Source organism: Panthera onca, chromosome B2 (assembly GCF_046562875.1).
Source record: "Panthera onca isolate mPanOnc1 chromosome B2, mPanOnc1 haplotype 2, whole genome shotgun sequence".
Lineage (NCBI taxonomy): Eukaryota > Metazoa > Chordata > Mammalia > Carnivora > Felidae > Panthera > Panthera onca.
In genome coordinates this window covers 134,224,139-134,247,343 of record NC_138343.1, presented here as the reverse complement: position 1 = coordinate 134,247,343, position 23,205 = coordinate 134,224,139, and the positions used below count along the sequence as shown (strand labels likewise).

At 38.9% G+C, this 23,205-nt stretch overlaps 1 protein-coding gene across 3 annotated transcripts in view; it reads left to right on the top strand.

Moving 5' to 3' along the window:
* Positions 1–23,205, top strand: part of LATS1 (large tumor suppressor kinase 1) — a 52,809-nt gene that overhangs the window by 12,538 nt on the left and 17,066 nt on the right. For all 3 annotated transcript variants that reach the window (XM_060616882.3, XM_060616883.3, XM_078447450.2), the window contains exons 2-3: positions 7,506–7,994; positions 21,121–21,268. In XM_060616882.3, coding sequence (XP_060472865.1) covers positions 7,653–7,994; positions 21,121–21,268 — 490 coding nt within the window. In that variant the 5' untranslated portion in view covers positions 7,506–7,652. The remainder of the gene's footprint in view (positions 1–7,505; positions 7,995–21,120; positions 21,269–23,205) is intronic.

Genomic DNA, 23,205 nt, shown 5'->3' with positions numbered 1-23,205 from the left:
CATAGGATGTCCTGCTTCAGGTTAGCTGGCCTCCAGCTTCCTTGTGGCAACAGCCGACAACCAGAGCATACCTGAAGTCTTCCGTTTTATTCAGTTTGAAGCTTTTCTACTCCCCTGCCTGCCTTTGAGTCTCTGCCAAAGAGACCGTGGCTGACTCCCTTGCTATGGCAAGCTCTTAATAGACTCTGCTTGCTTTAGGTTGTCTTTATTTCCACAAGAATCTTAGGTGGTTTTGTGGTAAAATCGCAAAATATCAGTGAGGTGACACAACAGATTCCTATTTTGCTCACACAGACCCCAGTGGAGTTCAGTGGGAAGCTTAAGTAGTGGCTTAGGGACCCACATTCACTGCATATTGCGAAGCTACCATCTCAAAAAGTGACCAGTATCGTCACTGAAGCAGAAAGAGAGAGATGGAGAAGAACGGGCTTTTAACTGCCCCAGCCCAGAATTGACACATTAGTTACATCCGCTCACAGGGCTTTGACCAGAACTAATTTGGGAAGTAGAGGGCAGTATGTGAAAATAGACTCTGGCACAAAGATTTGTCAACAGCAGTTGGATAAAGATCTGCCACATTTCCTCCTTTCCATCATTACGGAAATCAGATGGTGTGGATTACCTGACTTCTGACTTAATGAATGTTTAAATGTAATGTTTGTGTTATTTTTTCCCTGAAGAGAAAATGCTGAAATGATGATGTTAAAAAAAAAAAAAAACAAGAAATGATGTTGTTGCATGGTATTAATGGCTTCTTAATTTTTTTTATTTATTCTTTTTTTTTTTAAAGAGAGCGCTCCAGGGGCGGACAGGGCAGGGGGAGAGGGAGAGAAAGAGAGAATCTTAAGCAGCCTCCACACTCAGCACGGAGCCTGACGCAGGGCTTATCCCATGACCTGAGCCAAAATCAAGAGTCAGACACTCAACCAGCAGAGCCACCCAAGTGCCCCAAATGGTTCCTTTAAAGAAATCCTTTGTGTTCTTGGTGTGGTTTGTATATGAGTAAGAGTAATTTGCAGCAGAACCATTGCAAGATCCAGAGCATTTCTGTTTCAGAAAATTTCAAGCATACACAAAAGTAAGGAGGATAGTATAACTCTCATGTGCCCCTCAGCCAGCTACAACAGTTACCCGGTGCTTTGTCTCATCCGTGTTTCCATGCAGTTCACCACAAAACCGAATTATATTGAAATAAATTCCAGACATCATATTTTATTCATAAGTATTACAACATGTAGATGAAAGAGATAAAGCATAAACTAATTTTTTATTTATTTTAACTTAAAAAACACATTATTACACATATACCAGAACTCAGTTATTTCTGTGACCATTGTATACTCACATGTTAGCAGTGTTACAAATTACATTATTCAAGTACAGAGATACAGAATATAGGATTAGAATGATTCTGGTCCAGCATTTTCTTTCTTTCTTTCTTTCTTTCTTTCTTTCTTTCTTTTTTTCTTAATGTTTATTCATTTTTGAGAGACAGAGTGTGAGCAGGGGAGGGGCAGAGAGAGAGAGGGAGACACAGAGTCCAAAGCAGGCTCCAGGCTCTGAGCTGTCAGCACGGAGTCTGATGTGGGGCTCCAGCTCACAGACCGGGTGATCATGACCTGAGCTAAACTTGGATGCTGATCCAACTTAGCCACCCAAGTGCCCCTGGCCCAGCATTTTCTAAAATGTATTCCATAGGAATGAATCTCATGAAATGCTCTGAGGGAAAAAACGTGCTTTGGTCAGGTAAGTGTGGGCAACACCTTCTCTTATAAATTAACATATTATGTAAAAGAATGATGTCATGTTTTGTGATCCCATTTTGACTAATAGTAGTATTATGTTATATGCAGTATTTTAATTTTTTTAAACATTTATTCACTATTGAGAGACAGAGCATGAGCATGGGAGGGGCAGAAAGAGGGGGAGACACAGAATCTGAAGCAGGCTCCAGGCTGTCAGCACAGAGCCCGATGCGGGGCTCGAACCTACAGACTGTGAGATCATGACCTGAGCCGAAGTTGGACACCCAACCAACTGAGCCACCCAGGTGCCCCAAGTATATGTAGTATTTAAGAGCACTTTTTTAAAGATTTTAAAGTAATCTTTAGCCCCAACATGAGGTTCAAACCCACAACCCTGAGATCAAGAGTGGACTTTCCACTGACTGAGCCAGCCAGTCACCCTTAAAAAAATGTTTTTAATTGAACTAGAGTTGATGCTCTGCTACATTAGTTTCAGGTATACAGTTTGGACAACTAGATGTTATGCTTTGCTTACCACAGTGTAGCTACCATCTGTCACCATACAATAGCACTGACCATATTCTCTATACTGTGCCTTTCATCTTCGTGGCTGACATATTCTATAACTGAAAGCCTATACCTCCCAGCCTATGTCTCCTTCATCCATTTTGCCCATTCTCCACCCCCACCCCTCTGACAACTGTCAGTTTGCTCTCTGTATTTATGAGGGTTTTGGGGGGTTTTGTTCACTTGTTTTTTTCAGATTCTACATATTGTCTCTCTCTGACTTATTTCACTTAGCATAATACTCTTCAGGTCCATCCATGTTGTCACAGATGGCAAGTTCTCATTTTTTTTTTTTTTTTAATGGCTGAGTAATATTACATTGTGTATATAGACTACATCGTCCTTATCCCTTCGTCTGTCATTGGACATCTAGGTTGTTTCCATATCTTGGCTACTATAAATAATGCAATAAACATAGGGGTACATATATCTTTTTGAGTTAGTGTTTTCATTTTCTTTGGGTAAATACTCAGTAATGAAATTACTGGATTATATGCTATTTGCATTCCATATTGTTTTCCACTGTGGCTGCACCAATTTACATTCTCACCAGCATGCACAAGGACTCCTCTTTTCCAACATCCTCATCAATATTTGTTATTTCTTGTCTTTTGATTTTAGCCATTCTGACAGGTATGACTTGATATCTTACTGTGGTTTTGATTTGCATTTCCCTGATTATGAATGATGTTGAACATCTTTTCATGTATCTTTTAGCCCCATGTAGTATTAATAGTGGTTGTATTAGTTTCCTGAGGCTTATAGCAAATTACTACAACGTTGATGGCTTAAAAACACACACACACACATTTATCCTCTCACAGTTCTAGAGGCTAGAAATCCAAAATCAGTATCACTGGCCCAAAATCAAGGTGTTGACAAGGCTGTTCTCCTTCCAGAGGCTCTAGGAGAAAAGCTGTTCCTTGCCACTTTGGCTGCCAACATTCCTTGGCTTCTGGCCACACCAATCCACCTCTGTCCCCATGGTCACATTACCTCTTCCCCTTCTGTTTGTATCAGATCTCCCCTTCCCTTTCAGAACACTTATAATTGTGCATACTGCTTACCTGAATAATCTATAGTAATCTTCCCATCTCAAAATCCTTAATGACATCTGCAAAGTCCCTTTTTCCAAATAAGATAACATTTAAAGATTCTAGGGATTAGGAACTAGATATCTTTTAGGATGCCATTATTCAGCCTACTATAGTGATTCTTATATTGAGGGAGGTGAGTTATGAGGGACTTCTACTTTACGTAATTCTATAATATTTATATTTTTCAGTAAGGATGCATCTTTGTATAATTAAAAAAAACTGATTATAGATTTTTAAGAGTAAAAGGAAAGGATAAGTCACTGGTGTTTATTAGCTCAACAGGTATTTTTGCACGGCTGCTATCGTTTACCAAGTTTTGTGTTAGCAATGGAAGCAAATACTGTATATTGACAGGAGCAAATTATGGTTGTTTTTGTTTTTTGGGTTTTTTGTTTTTTGTTTTTGCTTTTTTTTCTTTATCAAGGAGAATGATTTTGGAAAGAGTTGAAACCCAAAATAAGTGAGGTATTAAAGGAATGCTTAGATGCTATGAATGAAATGTACCCCAATTATTGAGCGAAGCGACACATGACATTGCACAACTGCTGTTGGTTTTTTTTGAAGTTTTAAAAAATCTTTATTTATTTTTGAGAAAGAGAGAGAGCACGCAAGCGGGAGAGGAACAGAGAGGGAGACACAGAATCTGAAGCAGGCTCCAGGCTCTGGAGCTGTCAGCACAGACCCCAATGTGGGGCTTGAACTCACAATCCGTGAGATCACGACCTGAGCCGAAGTCAGACGCTTAACTGACTGAGCCACCCAGGCGCCCCTGCACAACTGCCATTGTTAATCCTTGATTGCGGAGAAATGGTGGGTTCCGGAACTGGGAGTGGAAAATACCTTCACTTTCAGAAAGGGCGAAAAGGGGAATTCCGCAGATTTTAGACTCGTGAGCTAAATGTGAAACCTAGAAAAATTTCATTAGTAAGCTATTAATATTTTGGGAATGCTTAGGAAAAATACACATTAGGGACCAGCTTTCTTCATAAGAGCACAAGATGTGTCAGTCTTTCATTTATGAAGTAATTATCAGTAGATTGGGTTCTGTTGTAGACAGAATATGTGTAATTTTCAGCAACAAAATGACAGTTTTTGTTTTTACAAAATGGAGAAATGTGGGCTGCTTGTCAAGTAGAATTGGATCGATCATAACTAATTAAGAACTGTATCACAAAAGTACTGATTGTTGAGCTGAAGTCATCAGGAAACTGTGCTTTGATGGTCTACTTCAGGACTTCATCCTTTTTCAGGCCTGCTGCAAACATTCGTGCATGGGCGTATATAATGAATATACATAAGTGGAATTTTTAAAAATAAAGTGTTTAACAGCTCTGAGATATAATTTATATACCATAAAATTTACTCATTTAAAGTATACAATTCAGTGGTTGTATATTTACAGAGCAATACAACTATCATCGTCTTATTTTTTGATTTGATTTTATTTTTATTTTTTAACGCTTATTTATTTTGGAGAGAGAGAGCGAGAGCGAGCGAGCACGAGTGGGGAAAAGGCAGAGAGAGCGGAAGACACAGAATCAGAATCCAAAGCAGACTGCAGCTCTGAGCTGTCAGCACAGAGCCCGACGTGGGGCTTGAACCCACGGACTGTGAGATCATGACCTGAGTCGAAGTCTGACACTTAACCGACTGAGCCACCGAGGTGCCCCTAAAGTTGATTTTTTTAATGTGTATTTATTTATTTTTGGGAGAGGGAGTGCGGGGAGAGAGGGAGACAGAGAATCTGAAGCAGACTCCACACTGTCGGTGCAGAGCCCAATGCAGGGCTCCAACTCATAAACCATGAGATCATGACCGGAGCTAAAGTCAGAAGCTTAATCGATCAAGCCGCCCAGGCACCCCCATAATCTAATTTTAAAATGGCTTTGTTTTATCTATAGTCTTGAAACTTGCCCTTTTTGCTTAAGAATATATTACGGGTGGCTGTTCTTGTCAGTACATTTAGACAGAATTGCTTCATTCTTTTTACCAGGTACCCTGTCACGTATCGATGTGCTGTGACTTGCTCCAGCAGGTGCTGATGCGCATTGGGACTGATAGCATGTTTTGCCGTTACAGGTGCTGTTGCAAGGAACACACTTCATCCTCGAACACTTGTGTTCCTTTAGTTGTATTGCATTTTTCCTAATCCTTATTCAAGCCTTAACTTAAACCATGTTACTCCAACCATTTTATGCCTCAGGAGACAGTTTTTGAGAGAAGTAAATGCATGAGTTCACGTTGCCAAAATTAACAGAACAGGTGCTTGAATAATTTTTTTGTTTTTCCGTTACTCTTCTCACCTCTGGGATTTTGACAAGCTAGAGTATATCCAGAAGAACATGGCTAGAATTAGAGAACATTTAAAGGAATTGGGGATGTTTAGAAGACACACGTTTATTTCTCATTTGTCAAAGTATACATTCATTGTATGTCACTCGCTGTGTGTCAGGCAGGCTCTGATATCAGTGGTGAACAGACTGGTTATGAGGCAAATAAGGTCTTCTGTTCTCAGGAGATAAACATTTAACAACTAAACAAGTAAAATAAGTTTAGATAGTAATGAATACTACTAAGAAAATAGGACAATTAGGTTACCAGAGAAAGGGTGGGTGAAAAGGTGACATAGGGTTGAGCCCTAAATGACTAGAAGGATGTGTCTGTATCTGTCCGTAGAGCTTTTTGTGTAACGTGAATGGTGATTACATTTGTAAGAATGGAAATGGGGTACCCAGCTGGCTTGGTGTAGCATGTGACTCTTGATCTTGGGATTGTAAATTCGAGCCCCATTTTGGGTGTAGAGATTACTTAAAAATATATAAGAATAGAAATAGGCTCCTAATATATGATAATCAGCAGTGTTTCCATCCCAGTGGTACCACTTACAAACTGTTTTAGCCAAACTCTCTGAACCTCAGTTTCCTCGTACACAAAGTAAAGATGGTAAACCTGCTTCACAGGGTGTTAGGATGATGGTTAAGTAAGGATGTAGGCAGAGGTGTTTAGCACCACCAGCCCGTTACAGGCTCTAGTATGCACTGAGTGGGATTTCACGATGTTCCACAAAAGAAAATATCTCTAACACTTGATGCAGGTCACAAGTGGAATGGCTTTCTTGCATTGGTGATTTCCCTGTCAGTGAGGACATTTAAGTAGGCTTTAGATGACTGTTCTTCCAGTGTGTTTTAGAAGACATTCATCCTTAAGTGAGGAATAAGACATATTGTCCATGGAGGTCCTTTCCCCCATCCTATCGCTAATAATCTTACTGTCTCTAGAGTCCCAGTCCACAGTTTGGGAAATACACCTAAGTATCTGTTTTTGAAGTGTAAAGGTATCTTTTGGACTACTGGCTTAAAAACTTTTTTAAAGCAACAATAGTACCCTTTCTTCTAAAGAAATCTTATACTTGAAGTCTAATTTGTAAAATCTAGAATCATAGCTGCAAGGTGAAGTTGATGAGAGGTTGTCCATTGTATCATTCTCTTAGTAATCCCTTATATCTGTATATACTTTTTTTTAATGTTGATTTTTGAGAGAGAGAGACTGAGGCAGAGCATGAGCGGGGGAGGGGCAGTGAGAGAGGGAGACACAGAATCCAAAAAGCAGGCTCCAGGCTCTGAGCTATCAGCATAGAGCCCAATGTGGGGCTCGAACTCGTGAATCATGAGATCATGAGCTGAAGGTGGCCACTTAATTGACTGAGCCACCGAGATGCCCCATTTGTGTATACTTTATATGCTTACTAAGCACACTTTTTTTTTTAAGTTTTTAATTTATTTAAGTACTCTCTACACCAAACATGGGGCTCAAATTCAGTGACCCTGAGATCAACAATCACATGCTCTTCCAACCGAGCCAGCCAGGCACCCCAGCTAAGCACTCTTAAAATTACATTTTATCACCACAACCAGTACTTGAGGTGATTTTATGGATTAAGAAATTGGCACAAAGGTTAACTAACTTGTTGCATCCATCCTTAATGGAGCCAGAATTATAACACAGGTCTCTAACTACTAAATCAGTGTTTTCCCCCCAAATACATGGTACTGCTTTATTAATCATTTTATACTTTTTATTTATTTTTCTTTTATAGGGTTAATTATTCCGATTGTGAAGAATTTCATCATTCCTGGCGACTTCTGCTAAGGATCTTTTTCAGTTTTGCTCAAGAGAAAGCTCTGAATCTATCAAGTAGCTCTTAAAGAAGTCCTTTGTGTGGGTTATAAATATAGATGTTTTCATGAAGAGGAGTGAAAAGCCAGAAGGATATAGACAAATGAGGCCTAAGACCTTTCCTGCCAGTAACTACTCTGGCAGTAGCCGGCAAATGTTGCAAGAAATTCGGGAATCCCTTAGGAATTTATCCAAACCATCAGATGCTGCTAAAGCTGAGCATAACATAAGTAAAATGTCAACTGAAGATCCTCGACAAGTTAGAAATCCACCCAAATTCGGGACCCATCATAAAGCCTTACTGGAAATTCGAAACTCTCTACAACCGTTTGCAAATGAAACAAGTCGGAGTACTTCAGAAGTTAATCCACAAATGCTTCAAGATTTGCAAGCTGCTGGATTTGATGAGGTAGGAATTTTTAAAAAGAAAAGAAAGAATTTTTCTTATCTTACACTACTACCTAACACTTTTTAGGTGATCTTCTGGCAAAATAATTCCTTTGAGACAATTTAACTATGTATACGAATTTGTATACTCTGTCAGCAAAGAATGTTGTTTACAATTCCATTAATTAGTAAAACAAAATCAAATAACTATTTCTTTAGTTTTCTCTGTGGTTTCTGGGACTTAAAAGGTCAAGTCATGAAGTCAGAATGTAAGTGCTGTTGAAGAAAGCCACAGGGGAAGACAGAGTAGGTAGGGACTTCTCTGCCTGCAGTAGGAGCTTTGGGGAGCTGTGTAGAAATGACAGCTCGAAACATTTGAAGTTAAAGTTTATACTACAGAGAAAGAAGTATAATCAGGGTTTCATTAAGCAGCGACGTTCACATCACATTCAGGCCCACATTCACAAAACTAAAAATTTACATGTTGCTCAATCTGCTGGAATTTAGAAGTTTTATTTTGTTTTGTTCTATTTCATTTTTTATTTTTTAATTTACATCCAAGTTAGTTAGCATATAGTGCAATAATGATTTCCGGAGTAGATTCCAGTGTTTCATCCCCTATGTATAATACCCAGTGCTCATCCCAACAAGTGTCTCCCTCAGTGCCCCTTACCCATTCAGTCATGCCTCCACCCTCAACCCCTCCAGCAACCCTCAGTTTGATATTTATATTTAAGAGTCTCTTATGTTTTGTCCCCCTCCCTGTTTTTATATTATTTTTGATTTCCCTTCCCTTATGTTCATCTGTTTTGTATCTTAAATTCCACATATGAATGAAGTCATACGATACTTGTCTTTCTCTGACTAATTTCACTTAGCGTAATACCCTCTAGTTCTATCCACGTTGTTGCAAATGGCAAGATTCCGTTCTTTTTGATTGCCGAGTAATGCTCCATTGTATATATACGTGCCACATCTTCTCCCTCCACTCATCTGTTGATGGACATTTGGGCTCTTTCCATACTTTGGCTATTGTCGATGGTGCTGCTATAAACATTGGGGTGCATGTGCGCTTTCAAAACAGCACACTTGTATCCCTTGGATAAATACTAGTGCAATTGCTGGGTCATAGGGTAGTTCTATTTTTAGCTTTTTGAGGAATATTCATACTGTTTTCCAGAGTGGCTGCACCACTTTGCATTCCCACCAGCAGTGCAAAAGAGATCCTCTTCCTCTGCATCCTTGCCAACATCTGGTGTTTCTTGTGTTGTTAATTTATTTTATGTTATTATTTCTAAAAAAGTTTTTAGTGTTTATTTATTTTTGAGAGAGACAGAGTGTGAGTGGGGGAGGGGCAGAGAGAGAGAGAGAGAGAGAGACAGACAGACAGTCAGACAGACACAGAATCCAAAGCAGGCTCCAGGCTCTGAGCTGTCAGCACAGAGCCCGACAGGAAACTCCAACCTATGGACTGTGAGATCATGACCTGAGTCGAAGTTGGATGCTTAACCAACTTGAGCCACCCAGGTGCCCCTCTTGTGTTTTTTTTTTTTTTTAATTTTTTATTTTTTTTAATGTTTATTTATTTTTGAGACAGAGAGCATGAACGGGGAGAGGGTCAGAGAGAGAGGGAGACACAGAATGGGAAGCAGGCTCCAGGCTCTGAGCTGTCAGCACAGAGACCAACATGGGGCTCGAACTCACAAACCATGGGATCATGACCTGAGTCAAAGTCGGAAGCTCAACCAACTGAGCCACCCAGGCGCCCCAGAATTGTGTGTTGTCAATTTTAGCCATTCTGACTGGTGTGAGGTTGTATCTCATTGTGGTTTTGATTTGTATTTCCCTGATGATGAGTGATGTTGAGCATTTTTTTTATGTTTCTGTTAGCCATCTGGATGGTTTCTTTGGAAAAGTGTCTATTCATGTCTCTTGCCCATTTCTTCACGAGATTATTTGTTTTTTTGGGTGTTGAGTTTCATAAGTTCTTTATAGATTTTGGATACTAACCCTTTATCTGATACGTCATTTGCAAATACCTTTCCCATTGCATCTGTTGCCTTTTACTTTTGTTGATTGTTTCCTTTGCTGTGCAGAAACTTTTTATCTTGATGAGGTCCCAATAGTTCATTTTTGCTTTTGTTTCCCTTGCCTCTGGAGACGTGTTAAGAAGTTGCTACAGCTGATGTCAGAAAGGTTTTTGCCTGCTTTCTACTCTAGGATTTTGATGGCTTCCTGTCTTACATTTAGGTCTTTCATCCATTTTGAGTTTATTTTTGTGTATGGTGTAAGAAAGTGGTCCAGGTTCGTTTTTCTGCATGTCGGTGTCCAATTTTCCCATCGCCACTTGCTGAAGAGACTGTCTTTATTCCATTGAATATTCTTTCTTGCTTTGTCAAAGATTAGTTGGCCATACGTTTGTGGGTCCATTTCTGGGTTCTCTATTCTGTTCCATTGATCTAAGTGTCTGTTTTTGTGCCAGTACCATACTGTCTTGATGATTACAGCTTTGTAATACGTCTTGAAGTCCGGGATTGTGATGCCTGCAGCTTTGGTTTTCTTTTTCAGGATTGCTTTGGGTATTCAGGGTCTTTTGTGGTTCCATACAAATTTTTGGATTGTTTGTTCTGGCTCTGTGAAGAATGCTGGTGTTACTTTGATAGGGATAGCATCGAATATACAGATTGCTTTGGGTAAATGTTGATATTTTAATAATATTTGTTCTTCCTATCCAGGAGCATGGAATATTTTTCTTTTTTTGTGTGTGTCTTCAGTTTCTTTCATAAGCTTTCTATAGTTTTCAATGTATAGATTTTTCACCCCGTTGGTTAGGTTTATCCGTAGAAATTTTATAGTTTTTGGTGCAATTGTAAAGGGATCGATTCCTTGATTTCTCTTTCTGCTTCTTCATTATTGGTGTATAGAAATGCAACCAATTTCTGTACGTTGATTTTATATTCTGTGACTTTGCTGAATTCATGGATCAGTTCTAGCAGTTTTTTGGTGGAATCTTTTGGGTTTCCCATATAGAGTATCATGTCGTCTGTGAAGAGTGAAAGTTTGACTTCCTTTTTGCCTATTTGGATGCCTTTTATTCCTTTTTGTTGTCTGATTGCTGAGGTGAGCACTTCCCAATACTATGTTGAATAACAGTTGCAAGAGTGGACATCCCTGTCGTGTTCCTGATCTTAGGGGGAAAGCTCTCATTTTTTCCCCATTAAGGATGATATTAATGGTGGGTCTTTCATATATGGCTTTTATGATCTCGAGGTATGATCCTTCCATCCCTACTTTCTTGAGGGTTTTTATCAAGAAAGGATGCTGTATTTTGTCAGATGGTTTCTCTGCATCTGTTGAGAGGATCATGTGGTTCTTGTCCTTTCTTTTATTGATGTGATATATCACATTGATTGTTTTGTGGATATTGAACCAGCCCTGCATCCCAGGTATATATCCCACTTGGTTGTGGTGAATAATTTTTTTAATGTATTGTTGGATCCCATTAGCTAGTATCTTGTCAAGGATTTTGCATACGTGTTCATCAGGGAAATTGGTGTGTAATTCTTTCTCCTTTTTAGTGGGTCTTCGTCTGGTTTTGGAATCAAGGTAATGCTAGCTTCATAGAAAGAGTTTGGAAGTTTTCCTTCCATTTCTATTTTTTGGAACAGCTTAAGAGAATAGGTGTTAAACTCTTCTTTAAATGTTTGGTAGGATTCCCCTGGAAAGCCATCTGGCTTTGAATTCTTGTTTTTTGGGAAATTTTTGATTACTAATTCTATTTCTTAATGGGTTATGGGTCTGTTCAAATTTTCTATTTCTTCCTGTTTTGGTTTTGGTAGTTTATATGTTTCTAGGAATTTGTCCATTTCTTCCAGATTGCCCATTTTATTGGCATATACTTGCTCATAATATTCTCTTACTATTGTTTGTATTTCTGCAGTGTTGGTTGTGATCTCTCCTCTTTTATTCTTGATTTTATTTATTTGGGTCCTTTCCTTTTTCTTTTTGATCAAACTGGCTGGGGGGGTTATCAATTTTGTTAATTCTTTCAAAGAACCAGCTCCTGTTTCATTGATTTGTTCTATTTTTTTGATTTAGACAGCATTGATTTCTGCTCTAATCTTTACTATTTCCCGTCTTCTGCTGGTTTGGGGTTTTATTTGCTGTTCTTTTTCTAGCTCTTTAAGGTATAAGGTTAGGTTGTGTATCTGAGACCTTTCTTCTTATTTAGGAAGGGTTGGATTGCTATATACTTCCCTCTTGTGACCACCTTTGCTGTGTCTCAGAGCTTTGGGCTGTGGTATTATCATTTTCATTGGCTTCCATATACTTTTTATTTCCTCTTTAACTTCTTGGTTAACCCATCCATTCTTCAGTAGGATGTTCTTTAGTCTCCAAGTATTTGTTGTCTTTCCAAATTTTTTCTTGTAGTTGATTTCGAGTTTCATAGCATTGTGGTCTGAAAATATGCACAGTATGAACACTTGGGGCGCCTGGGTGGCTCAGTCGGTTGAGCGTCTGGCTTCAGCTCAGGTCATGATCTCCCGGTCTGTGAGTTCGAGCCCTGCTTTGGGCTGTGTGCTGACAGCTCAGAGCCTGGAGCCTGCTTCGGGTTCTGTGCCCCCCCCCTCCCCCTCTCTCTGCCCCTCCCCCACTCATGCTCTGTCTCTATCTCAGTAATAAATAAACATTGAAAATATGCACGGTATGATATCGATCTTTTTGTACTAGTTGAGGGCTGATTTGTGTCCCAGTATGTGATCTAATCTGGATAATGATCCATGTGCACTTGAGAAGAATGTGTATTCTACTGCTTTAGGATGAAATGTTCTGAATATATCTGTTAAGACCATCCGGTCCAGTGTGTCCTTCAAAGCCATTGTTTCCTTCTCGATGTTCTGCTTAGATGATCTTGTCCACTGTAAGTGGGATGTTGAAGTTCCCCACTGTTACGGTATTATTGTCAATGAGTTTCTTTATGTTTGTGATTAATTGATTTATGTATTTGTGTGCTTCCAGTTGGGGACATAAATGTTTACAATTGCTAGGTCATCTTGGGGGATAGACCCCTTAATTATGATAAAATACCCTTCATCTCTTGTTACAGTCTTTATTTTATTTTTTAATTTTTTTAAATTTTGTTTTTAATGTTTATTTATTTTTGAAGGTGAGAGAGACAGAGTGTGAGCGTGGGAGGAGCAGAGAGAGAGAGGGAGACACAGAATCCGAAGCAGGCCCCAGGCTCTGAGCTGTCAGCACAAAGCCTGACGTGGGGCTTGAACTCACAAACCGTGAGATCATGACCTGAACCGAAGTCGGACGCTCAACCGACTGAGCCAGCCAGGCGCCCCACAGAATTTATTTTAAACTCTAGATTGTCTCATAGAAGTATGGCTGCTCTGGCTTTCTTTTGGCGACCATTAGCATGATAGATGGTTCTCTATCCCTTTACTTTCAATCTGATGGTGTCTTTAGGTCTAAAATGGGTCTCTTGTAAATAGCATATAGATGGATCTTGTTTTCTCCTCCATTCTGTTGCCCTATGTCTTTTGATTGGAGCATTTAGTCCATTGACATTTAGAGTGACTACTGAAAGATACGCATTTATTGCCATTGTGTTGCCTATATAGTTGGGAGTTTCTGGTGATGTTCTCTGGTCCTTTCTAGTCTTTGTTGCTTTGGTTTTGTTTTGTTTCATCTTTTCTCCCCTCAGGGAGTCCCCCCTTAAAATTTCTTGCAGGGTTGGTTTGGTGGTCAGGAACTCCTTTAGTTTTTGTTTGTCTGGGAAACTCTTTATCTCTCCTTCTATTTTGTTTTTGTTTTTTAATTTTTTTTTTAACATTTATTTATTTCTGAGACAGAGACAGAGCATGAATGAAAGAGGGTCAGAGAGAGAGGGAGACACAGAATCCGAAACAGGCTCCAGGCTCTGAGTGGTCAGCACAGAGCCCGACGCGGGGCTCGAACTCACAGACCGCGAGATCATGACCTGAGCCGAAGTCGGAGGCCTAACCGACTGAGCCACCCAGGCGCCCCTCTCTCCTTCTATTTTGAATGATAGCCTTGCTGGATAAAGAATTCTTGGCTGCATATTTTTCTAATTCAGCACAATATATCCTGCCACTCCTTTCTGTGGATAGGTCTGCTGTGAACCTGATCTGTCTTCCCCTGTAGGTTAAGGACTTTTTTTCCCTTGCCACTTTCATGATTCTTTACTTGTCTGTCTGTTTTGTGAATTTGACTACGATATGTCTTGTTGATGGTCAGTTTTTATTGAATCTAATGGGAGTTCTCTGTGCTTCCTAGATTTTGATGTCTGTCTCTTTCCCCAGGTTAGGAAAGTTTTCTGCTGTGATTTGCTTACATAAACCTTCTACCCCTTTTTCTCTCTCTTCATCTTCTGGGACCCCTGTGATTGGGATGCTATTCCTTTTTAATGAATCACTGAGTTCTCTTCTAAGTTTTACTTTAATGAAATTTCAGTCCATGTAAATTAGGCCAAGTCTTTAATATTTACCTTTAGAATTCATATTGAAAGTTTTTCATAGCATATATATATACATATATATATGCTCACATACATACATATACATATATATTTTGTTTCGGTTATTAACAAAATTTATTTTGCATGATTACATACTTTCTGTGAATATTTTAGGTGGCAGAAATCATTTTGGATACAAATTGCCCATGGAAAATGTAAATGTGAATGAGCAAGTATTATGTTTTCCTTAAAGTTACAGTAACTTTTTTTACTGATTATAAAAGTACCTATTCCTGTCAAAAATTTAAAAATGTAAAGAAGAAACAAAAATTATTTTTAGCTCCACTACATAAAGATAATTACCTTTAAAATTCTTTCTATTGTTAATATTGGTAACATTTTCAGATATCTCTAATGTTCAGAACTTAAGTATGCATTATAGTAAAGAATTTTAGGGGCGCCTGGGTGGCGCAGTCGGTTAAGCGTCCGACTTCAGCCAGGTCACGATCTCACGGTCCGTGAGTTCGAGCCCCGCGTCAGGCTCTGGGCTGATGGCTCAGAGCCTGGAGCCTGTTTCCGATTCTGTGTCTCCCTCTCTCTCTGTCCCTCCCCCGTTCATGCTCTGTCTCTCTCTGTCCCAAAAATAAATAAACGTTGAAAAAAAAAAAAAAAAAAAAAAAGAATTTTAAAAGGGAGATTCCACTTAAACCATGGAGAAAAAAGATGAATCTTTCTGGCCTACTCTGTTCATCCATTTGATTAATATTATTTACTATCATTTTTATGCTTACGGGTTCTAAAAATACTAAATTTGTACCTGAAAATATATAGAGAGAGAGGAGGAGAGGACCTGTGATGTTTTCCTGGTTAGTAGTTGGAGAATTAAGGAAATGGCTCACATGGAGTTTCTCCAGAGTACTTTTTCCCTAATCCCTTAGCCAGAAGGCAATCGTTGACCTTATTCTTTCCTTTTATATATTGCTAGGAAAAGAGCATTTAGAAAGTCACATGGCTATAAAGACTCTTAAGTAGTAATGAGTTATGTCAGAGAAGTCACCTTAGTAGCTATGTATTTCTTATTGTGTGTGAACTATTCAGTCAGCAGAATGAGTCATATCGAACATGGTCTATTCCTTTAAGGAACTTAAAAATTCTTTCTGTAATGTAAACTGTTTTCAGAAATCTAAAGCATTAGTTAATGCTCTGTTGTTTTTTTTTTTTAGTGTAATTGGCATATAGTGTTATTAGTTTCAAGTACGTAACATGTTGATTTGACAATTCTATACATTATGCATTGGGTACTGTGGTAAGTGTAGTCACCATCTGTCTTCATACGATGTTATTAGAATATTATTGAGTATATTCCTATGCTGTACTTTTCCTCTTCATGATTTACTTATTTTATAACTGGAAGTGTGTACCTCTTGTACCTCTTTATCTATTTTGCTCATCCCCTTACCCACCTCCTCTCCAGCAACCACCAATTCTCTGTATTTAAGAGTCTGGTTTTTTTTTTTTTTCTTTATTCATTTGTTTCTTAGATTCCATATATAAGTGAAATCATGGTATTAAGTCTTTCTTTGACTTAACTTCATTTAGGTCAATAGCCTATTCTTTATCTGTTGGCAATAATAACAATCATTACTTTACATTAACAAAGATATGTTAGCTTTATTACCACCATACGCTTCAAAATTGTCACCTTATTGACATTAATAATCCCTTAAGCAAAGTTGTTTTACTAAAAGCATTTAGGCATTTGTCAATCCTCATTTGTCCAAATAATGAAGTTAGAGTAGTATTTATCTCCATGGTGATATAGAGAATATGGTATGGCAAATTTTTTCTGCTGCCTCCTTGAATCACTCATTCTGATAGCTTCTCTTTATATTGAAGAATTTGTTTAAGTTTCTAACTTGGTGCTTTAAAATTTTTGTCCAGTTTTCACCTCACTATTTTATCATTTCATAAATCCTATCTGTTCCTTTACACCAGGTTCAAAGCTGTTGCAATTTTTTGAGAGTATGTTTCTAGTGGTCTTTAAGATTAAAACCTCAGGGGTGCCTGAGTGGCTCAGTCAGTAAGGGTCCGACCGGCTCAGGTCAAGATCTCACGGTTTGTGAGTTCAAGTCTGCTGTCAGCACAGAGCCTGCTTCGGATGCCCTGTCTCCCTCTCTCTCAGCCCCTTCCCCACTCTTTCTCATATAATTAAATTTTTTTAAAAATCTCAAATATTTTGAGATTAAGTTCTTTGTAGGAATAAATGTTAAACAGGATTGATGCATTCTTGGAGCACGTAAATCTATAATCAGTGGGGTGTATTTTTGCTTCTAAGCATGAAAAAAACCATAGTAATGTGGACACAATGTTTCCTATCACATGAAACTTCTATTCCAAAGTTACTGATATGAGAGTGCTCTTTTTCACACTGGTACTAACACTCCACTTTTGGAACTTTGGTCAATACTGTTAACAGATGTAAAAAATATTTTGACATATAGCAATAACTTTTCAAAAGTAAAAGCCAGCATAATAATCACCAGCTAAAATTCTAGTGTAATTAACAAGAATATGGTTCCCACAATATTGAAAAAGGATGTTGGGTGCCAGTTTTTCTTACCAAGTGAGATGACACTGCTGTGGGAGAGTAGCATGAATATAGTTCATTTGGCCTAACCAGTTTTATTTATTTATCTTTCTTTTCTTGTATTTATTTATATTTTTAAAAATATAATTTATTGTCAAATTGGGTCCCATACAACACCCAGTGCTCATCCCAACAAGTGCCCTCCTCAGTGCCCATCACCCACTTTCCCCCTCCCCCACCCCCCATCAACCCTCAGTTTGTTCTCAGTATTTAAGAGTCTCTTATGGTTTGCCTCCCTCCCTCTCTGTAACTTTTTTTCCCCTCTTCTTCTCCCCCATGGTCTTCTGTTAAGTTTCTCAGGATCCACATAAGAGTGAAAACATACGGTATCTGTCTTTCTCTGCCTGACTTATTTCACTTAGCATAACACTCTCCAGTTCCATCCCCATTGCTACAAATGGCCAGATTTCATTCTTTCTCATTGCCAAGTGGTATTCCATTGTATATATAAACCACAACTTCTTTATCCATTCATCAGTTGGTGGATTTATTTTTCTTTGCAAATTTTTATTTAAATTCTAATTAGTTAACATACAGTGCAATGTTGGTTTCAGGGGTAGAATTCAGGGATTCATTACTTACATGCAACACCCAGTGCTCATCCTAACAAGTGCCCTCCTTCATCACCCATCTAGTCTATCCCCCACCCATCTCCCTCCATCAATCCTCGGGTTTGTTCTCTGTCTTTAAGAGTCTCTTATTGGGGGTGGGGGGGAGAGTCTCTTATGGTTTGTTTCCTTCTCTCTCTCTTTTTTTCTCCCCTCCCATATGTTTATCTGTTTTGTTTCTAAAATTCCATGTATGAGTGAAATCATATGGTATTCGTCTTTCTCTGACTGACTTATTTTGCCTGGCATAATATACTCTAGTTCTATCCATGTGCTTGCAAATGGCAAGATTTCATTCTTTTTGGTGGCTGAGTAATATTCTGTTGTATACATATACCACATCTTTATCCATTCATCAGTTGGTGGACATTTGGGCCCTCTCCATAGTTTGACTGTTGTTGATAATTCTGCTATAAACATTGGGGTGCATTTTGAATCTGTATTTTTGTATCCTTTGTGTAAATATCTAGTAGTGCAATTCCTGGATCATAAGGTAATTCTATTTTTAACTTGAGGAACTTTCATACTGTTTTTCTTCCTTTCTTTTCAATGTTTATTTATTTTGAGAGCGAGTGAGCAGGGGAGGGGCAGAGAGAGAGGGAGACAGAATCTGAAGCAGGCTTCAGGCTTTGAGCTGTCAGCACACAGCCCAATGTGGGGCTCAAACTTATGGACTGCAAGATCATGACCTGAGCCAAAGTCCGACGCTTAACCGACTGAGCCACCCAGACGTCCCTAAGAATTTCCATACTGTTCTCTAGAGTGACTGCCCCAGTTGCATTCCCACTAACAATGCAAGAGGGTTCCTCTTTCTCCACATCCTTACCAACACCTGTTGTTTCTTGTGTTGTTAATATTAGCCATTGTGACAGGTGTGAGGTGGCATCTCATTGTGGTTTTGATTTGTATTTCCCTGATGATGAGCTATTGAGCATTGTTTCATGTTTCTGTTAGCTATCTGGATGTCTTCTTTGGAAAAGTGGCTATTCATGTCTTTTGTCCATTTCTTCACTGGATTATTTGTGTTTTTTTGGGTGTTGAGTTGATCTAGATTGTGGATACTAACCCTTTATCAGATACGTCATTTGTAAATATCTTCTCCCCTTCTCCGTGGGCTGCCTTTTAGTTTTGTTGATTGTTTCCTTTGCTGTGCAGAAGCCTTTTATCTTGATGAAGTCCCTATAGTTCATATTGACTTTTATATCCCTTGCCTCTGGCAATGGCAATGTGTCCAGTAAGAAGTCGCTCCAGCAGAGGTCAAAGAGGTTGCTGCCTGTGCTCTCTAAGATTTTTATGGTTTCCTGGCTCACATTTAGGTCTTTCATCCATTTTGAATCTATTTTTTTTGTATGGCTTAGCTAGAAGTTAAGCACTCCCTGCTGATTTTTAATTTGGGGTGATTTGTATTAAAGTTGTACACAAAGTGAAACTTATTAATTCTTTTGTGTCTCACTACAAAATTGCAGAAGTCTGATAGGCATAAAATGTGATCACACTGTAACTTTTGTATCAGTTAAGGATTGAGTTTGGTTGCTTTTAACAAAAATCCAAATAGTAATGATTTAAACAAAATAGTGACTCAGTGTATATAGCTAGTATTGGTTCAGCCTCTTGAAGATGTCAGAACATAGGATTCTTAAGAGTTTCTTGAATTTTCCTTGTTGGTGGCATCATGCTCTAGCACAGATGTCGTATCTATTATCTACAAAACAGGATACAGGAAGTACCAGTACCTAAAATCAGGGATAGCAACACTCTTCCACAAATCCTTGTTTTTGTTTCATTGTCAGAATTGTCATTTGGCCACTATAGCTATAAGGAAGACTTCTTCCAACAAAATCTGTAACTTTTTCCAAGAAAGGGAAAATGGATCTTGAGTAGGCAGCAAGTCTCTGCCACAACCTTTTTTTTTTGGTTGGTCTCACCCTAGTCGTTTCATTAGGAGGGTTGTCTGTCAGCAGTCTGTTCACCCGTTAGTCTTACTAAGCCATTTCTCACTTTAAAATATTGTTTGAAATACTAGCTCTTCTATGACAAGTAAATATGTGCCTCCCTCTTGAAAAAAGCCTGTCCATATATTTTCTGCATGTTAGTGTATAATTTAGGTTTACATACAAAGGGCAAGGAGCAGGGCAGGAGGACAACCCATATCTGATCTCCAGTCCCTGTGCTTATGTGCTTTTACAGGTTTTCTTCTTTTTTTTTTTATAAATGTTATATTTTTAATGTTTATTCATTTTTGAAAGACAGAGACTGAACACAGTAGGGGTGGGCAGAGAGAGAGGGGGACACAGAATCTGAAACAGGCTCCAGGCTCTGAGCTGTCAGCACAGAGCCTGATGTAGGGCTTGAACCCACGAACTGTGAGATCATGACCTGAGCTGAAGTCGGATGCTTTAACTGACTGAACCACCCCCTGGGTGCCCTTCTTTTTTTTTTTTTTTTAATGTTTAGTTATCTTTGAGAGAGAAAGAGCACGAGCAAGGGAGGGGTAGAGAATCCAAAGCAGGCTCTGCGCTGACAGCAGCTAGCCCGATGTGGGGCTCGAACTCACCAATTGTGAGTTTATGACCTGAACCAAAGTTGGATGTTCAACAACTGAGCTACCCAGGCACCCTACGTGTTTTCTTATTTAGTCCTCCCATCAACACTGTGAGTGTATTGCAGATGAAGAAATTGAGCTTTGAAATGTTCAATAATTTTCCAAAGTTGATACAGTTCTAAAGTGGGCCACGCAATCACTGCAATGTATTTTTGCTTCTAATCATAAAAAACAAAAGCATAGTAATGTGAGGCTGCTGGAACGCAAACTCACTTGTTTAGTTCCAAACTCTCTGCTTTTTCATCATACCATGCAGCTTCCGAAAGTCTTCATCACATAATTATATGCAGTCTAAGTGTTTTTTCTACCATTTGTTCTAGATATATGTCCTTGTAAATAAGGTTGTCTAAAAATGGAAGCCCTAAGGATAGAAGCAAAAACTATATAGCTCTTTTACTAGTAAAGACAGTGACAGAGGTGACTACTAAAATACTTTAATGATACAAAAGAGTGGCTTCCAGTATTTCGTTTGATACGTTTTTAACAATCTGACAGTCTTCTTTGTGTAAGGATGAAATTAAGAATGGGAAATAATCAGTTATGTTGCTGTGATTGCCCCAGAAATTTTAATATGTTACATAAAGGTGAAAATATTAAACATGTGAAAGATTTGAAGATTTATTTTCTTTTTTACTCTGAGTTTGTATGGATGTTTGTAGTAGTTTTACAAACAGGACATTCATATGGTTTGGGGCCCTGTTATTCCTAATTATGAATTTCTCTGGTGGAGTTCATAGTGCTCTTTGCCTCTTAATTAATTATCAGATTCAAACTTTGTGTCTTTTTTTTTAAACTTCATACCAGGATATGGTTATACAAGCTCTTCAGAAAACTAACAACAGAAGTATAGAGGCAGCAATTGAATTCATTAGTAAAATGAGTTACCAAGATCCTCGCCGGGAACAGATGGCTGCAGCAGCTGCCAGACCTCTCAATGCCAGCTTGAAACCAGGTGATTAATCAGACATTTTTTTTCTCATTTCTTAATAGTATTATTTTAGAATCATTTCAATGTATCAACTCTCGGGGCACCTGGGTGGCTCATTTGGTTGACTGTCCAGCTTTGGCTCAGGTCATGATCTTGCAGTTGGTGAGCTCAACCCCTCATCAGGCTTGCTGCTGTCAGTGCAGAGCCCACTTCACATCCTCTGTCCCCCTCTCTCACTGCCCCTCCCCAGATTGTTAGCATATTACAGAGGAAGAGAAACAACCACTTTGCTTTAATGAGAACAAACAGGCTTAGGTGATGTAGGGAAGATAAGGAGTTCCTTTCTGATGCCTTCAGCTTTCTCTGAAGTGTAAAATCAGGTCATTTGTCTGGAGTGGTGGGTGAGGAATGGGACAGGTGATTTGAGGAGACTCAGAACAGGGGAGAGTTGTAGTGGAGACCAAAAGAATCAGTAGAATTTCCTGACGGTGCTAAAGCCATTTGATGATGCTGATCGTTGAATTTATAGTGGAATCAGTCTGCACTTCACTCCACCTTTTCTGGCAGGTGTGAGAAAAAAGTGGGTAACTGGAATCATCTGTGAGTAGAGTTCTAAACAGGTACAAATAAGATCGATAAAGGGAGTTCAGAATGTTGATAAAAGTGTAATTTATAATTTAAATTCTTAATCAGAGCATATTCCTCCTCTACCTTTAGTGGCTTTTCATTCCTTCCAGACACCTCTTGATGGCCTTGATGTTCTCAGGCTTTATCCAGTACCCCACTTCCCTTCATTTACTTCTCTCCAGTCATACTGGGTTTCTTTTTGTTCTTGGAAAATACCAAGCTCCCAGTTTAGGACTTTTGCCTACTCTTAATTCATCTGCTTGGTGGAGCCTTTTCTGTTCTGAATGTCATCCCTTTCTGTCCTGTTACTCTCGATATCATTTGACGCCATTTATGGTTCCTTCATTGGATTTATCAATACACAGATATTACCTTGTTTATTTATTTTTTGTTTATTTATTTATTTTGAGAGAGACAGTGTGAGTGGGGAAGGGGCAGAGGGAGACACTGCCAGCTCAGAGCCTGATGTGGGGCTTGAACTCACAAAACTGTGAGATCATGACCTGAGCTGAAACCAAGAGTCAGAAGCTTAACTGACTCAGCCCCCCAGGCACCCCTACCTTGTTTATTTATTTGTTTGTTATCATTGTCAGTCTTCTCCCCCAAGAATGGAAGTTCCATGGGGCCAGGGATATTATTTGTTCACCACTGTACTTAGATTAATTAGATGCTCAATAAAAATTTAATGAATGAATAGAAATGAGAAGAGAAAAGGGAATACAGAGGAAAGGAAGAAGTAGTGGACCATGGATTTAAATTAGATAAAGTGGGGGTGCCTGGGTGGCTCATTCAGTTAAGTGTCCAACTTTGGCTCAGGTCATGATCTCACAGTTCATAGGTTCGAGCCCTGGATAGGGCTCTCTGATGTCAGCACAGAGCCCACTTCAACTCTGCACAGTTGAAAGCCCTGTCTTTCAACTCTCACATGCACAAAAATAAATAAACGTAAAAAAATAATAAAAACAAAATAGCTAAAGTGTATCACAAAGAAAGCAGAGGATTAATGAAGTAGGGATTAATATGGAGGTCTTAATGGGGTTGAAGAATGCTTGTAGTAGTAGTTAAATAGGAAAGGAGAGTTGTGGTCCAAGAGTATAAACCTCAAAGAAGTGATTTTAAAAAAAGCAGCAGATATGGATGATATCAAAATTAGAAATGTTATCTTAGGAATGATACTTGAGGTAGAGTCGAGGGGAGGAGACCAAGGAACTGAGAGGTGAGGGTGATGGATGGTCCGTCCTTGTGGATGCTGAAGTTACAGAATGATGGCAGGGCTTAGGGTAGACCAGGTGTCAAAACTATGGGTGAATGAGGATGAACAAGTAGGAGTTCGT